Raw genomic sequence first — 3,261 nt, forward strand, 5'->3', positions numbered from 1 at the left:
TCCTGACTGAAGGAGACATCGCTGTCAACAGCGAGGCAGAGAAAAACGCCGACCCCTGCACCAGCCGAGGCTGCAAGTGGGGCAAGTGGACTGACGGGAAGGTCTACATTCCTTACTACATCGCCAGTCACTTCTGTGAGTGTCAGGTGGAGGTCTGGGGGGTTCACACAAGCTCTGTCTGTAGACAGCAGGGTTTCACTGCTCATGTTGGAGCAGCTTCTTTGTCAAAAAAAATTCAATCAAAAATTCATCAACGTTCATTTCCCAGCATCACACAGACAGCCGCATGTTTGCTTCTTATTGTTGATAGTGAAAGATTATTATAGAATAAGAAATAAAGATTAAAAATACGAAAGGTAAAATGTGAGGATCCATGAAACCAGTGAACCAGCGTTTAGTCGCTCGTCTGATCTGCATACTTTACTCTTAAAGAATCTGTTCATCCTTGAATCTTCTTCACAACCCTACACATGGTCCTGATTGGCCTGAATATAAGACGCCCCCGATGGTCAGATCCTCCTCTTCCAACAGCTGTTTTTGAAGATACAAACACTTTCAGACCACTCCTGCTGGCAAAGTTCTCAACATACAATTAGTCCAGGAAGAAGAAGAAGCCTTCATCATGGAGCCTTTCCACAAAGCTTCTCCATCCATCCATCCATCCATCCATCCATCCATCCATCCATCCATCCATCCATCCATCCATCCATCCACTAAACACGCATGACTTACTATAAAATATTCAGTACAAATGGACTTAGCTACAAACATCCCATGATGCAACACTCTCTGTAGGAGCTGTTGTGTCACTTGTAATCTCTACATTCACAAATAATATATAATACATAATAATATAACACTGATAATGATCAAAAATCCTGTTATATATCATGACCAACACGTTCCTGTGATTTCTTCACTGTGACATGGTCAAAAGCTAAATGTTGTGTGGTGTCGTCCTGCCAGCCTCCCGTGAGAAGGCCATCATCACCCGTGGACTGGAGTCCTTCTCCTCCTTCTCCTGCATCCGCTTCAGGCCCAGCAGAAGCAGCGATCGTGACTGGCTGAGCATCGAGTCCAAGGACGGGTAAGAAACTGATAGAAATGAACCGTCTGAGAGGAGAGGTGCTGTCAGACTTCAGTGTTCTTCACCTCCTATCTGATCCTGTGCAGCTGCTACTCTTTTGTCGGCCGTCGTGGTGGGAAGCAGGTGGTGTCTCTGGCCCGTCGTGGATGCCTTTACCACGGCACCGTCCAGCATGAGCTGCTGCACGCTCTGGGATTCAACCACGAACAAACCCGCTCTGACAGGGACAACCACATCAAAGTCCTGCTGCAGAACGTTCAGTCTGGTAATGGAGCTCTTTATCATTCCCAGTGGCACATTAGAGAGGGAACCAAGTCAACTGCAGACAAGTACATTCAAATAAGATTCAATAAAGAGACACTGGTCTGATGAGACATGAGCCAGGTGAAGAGATGAAACTGTTGAAAGTCTTTAGTCCTTTGAAAACACCATGTGTCCCAAAGCTTTCCTCCCATCAACCACCGTCAGGCTCAACAACTCCACAGGGAATAGAATTAGTCACATAAAGTGTGATGGCTCCCTTTTGCCTCCTAGTGGACAAAAAGAGCCCTGACATCATGGTCACAGATTCTGGCACAACTCTGCTCCTACATGAAACAGAAGAGATGTGTATAAGAGACAGGGATGGAGAAGCTTTGTGGAAAGGCTCCATGATGAAGGCTTCTTCTTCTTCCTGGACTAATTGTATGTTGAGAACTTTGCCAGCAGGAGTGGTCTGAAAGTGTTTGTATCTTCAAAAACAGCTGTTGGAAGAGGAGGATCTGACCATCGGGGGCGTCTTATATTCAGGCCAATCAGGACCATGTGTAGGGTTGTGAAGAAGATTCAAGGATGAACAGATTCTTTAAGAGTAAAGTATGCAGATCAGACGAGCGACCTGTCTCTTATACACATCTCCCGGAGGATATCAACAGGACTCATCTGTTCGGCCCTGCCAATGACTGCGTTCCTGTCGGGGATGGGGATGATGGTTGCCTCCCTGTTCCTGGAGAAAGCAAACCTGTGGTGCAAACAAACAGTCATGATGAGAGGTTTCAACTGTAACTCTAATTCACTGCTGTAGAGCTGAACACCATTTAACTCTGTGCGAGCAGAGCACTGATATCTGCTGGATCTGTAAACAGGCAATTGTCATTAAATACATTCACCACAAAAACTTTATAAGGTGATAATATGTCAAGTGTATACAATTTGTTCATCTTGCCTCCATATGGCCACAATAAATTAATGTAAGTTTATTAATAATAATAATAATAATAATAATAATAATAATAATAACTTTATTTAAAGGTTTGACATTGTAGCTCTGGACTCTGTAATAATTCATCGTTACCACTTTACAATAAGACAAACCTTATAAAAGATTTATAAAGGGTTTATAATCAGGTTATTATTTCAGTTGTTAATACTTTGTTACAACACAGTTTCCATACATTGATGCAGGCTCACTCTTTGGCAAGATCAAGTTAATGCTTACTACTCATTAATCTTACTAATGGCCTTTTTATCTAATGTGTTATAACGGCTTATTAATGATTTATAAAGTGTTAACAAGCTAATTAATAAGCTAGTTATAAACCATTCACAAATCCTTTATAAGGGGGGTCTTGTTATGAAGTGGTATACCACTAATAGCTTTAGTTCGCTCTATGTTTTAACCCATTGTTTCCTCATTGGGATTTTTGAAGATAGAACAGAGGAATGTAGTTTTGGAAGAAAACCACTTGAGCTGTCCAGCTGTGACTTCTCAAACCTCGTATGACCCTCAGCTGAGCTTTACATTACATTTCTGCACAGAGGGAGGATGAGGACTGTGGATCCTCCATGGCCAGTCCATGGAGGAATGACCACAGTGTCCAACGTCCAACGTACATGAGGCCATATGCATACTGTTTTAAGAGAGACTTTAAAAATGTGTTTGTGTTTGTGTTATCCATATGTATTACATGATATCATAATTGTATTATATTATTATTAAGTGATATAGGAGAACTGAGACACTACCGTCCATAGTGCATGACAGAGCCGTAGTCATAGGGAGTACCAAGGTTCCTTGTGTTGATCTTCCTGAAATTGTGCTCCATTCCTGCAGGAGATCACACAGCTCAGTCAAAACATGTCTCTGCTTCTTTACACTTTACCAGTCAGAAGTCAAAGGTGCAGTAACTGAAGAA

The 3,261-nt window shown here is 42.4% G+C and overlaps 1 protein-coding gene across 1 annotated transcript; it reads left to right on the top strand.

Annotated features, from left to right (window-relative positions):
- Nucleotides 1-5: 5 nt before the first annotated feature.
- On the top strand, nt 6-1,471 carry LOC111669305 (hatching enzyme 1.2-like; the record flags this gene model as incomplete). The annotated part of the gene is made up of 3 exons (XM_023425570.1): nt 6-135; nt 967-1,087; nt 1,174-1,471. Coding segments are annotated over 3 exons (534 nt in total), but the record flags the coding sequence as incomplete, so codon positions are not given.
- Nucleotides 1,472-3,261: the final 1,790 nt, after the last annotated feature.

The sequence above is a fragment of the Seriola lalandi genome, unplaced genomic scaffold, assembly GCF_002814215.2.
Source record: "Seriola lalandi dorsalis isolate HSWRI2012SDOR001 ecotype SW California unplaced genomic scaffold, Sedor1 jcf7180002054784, whole genome shotgun sequence".
NCBI lineage: Eukaryota > Metazoa > Chordata > Actinopteri > Carangiformes > Carangidae > Seriola > Seriola lalandi.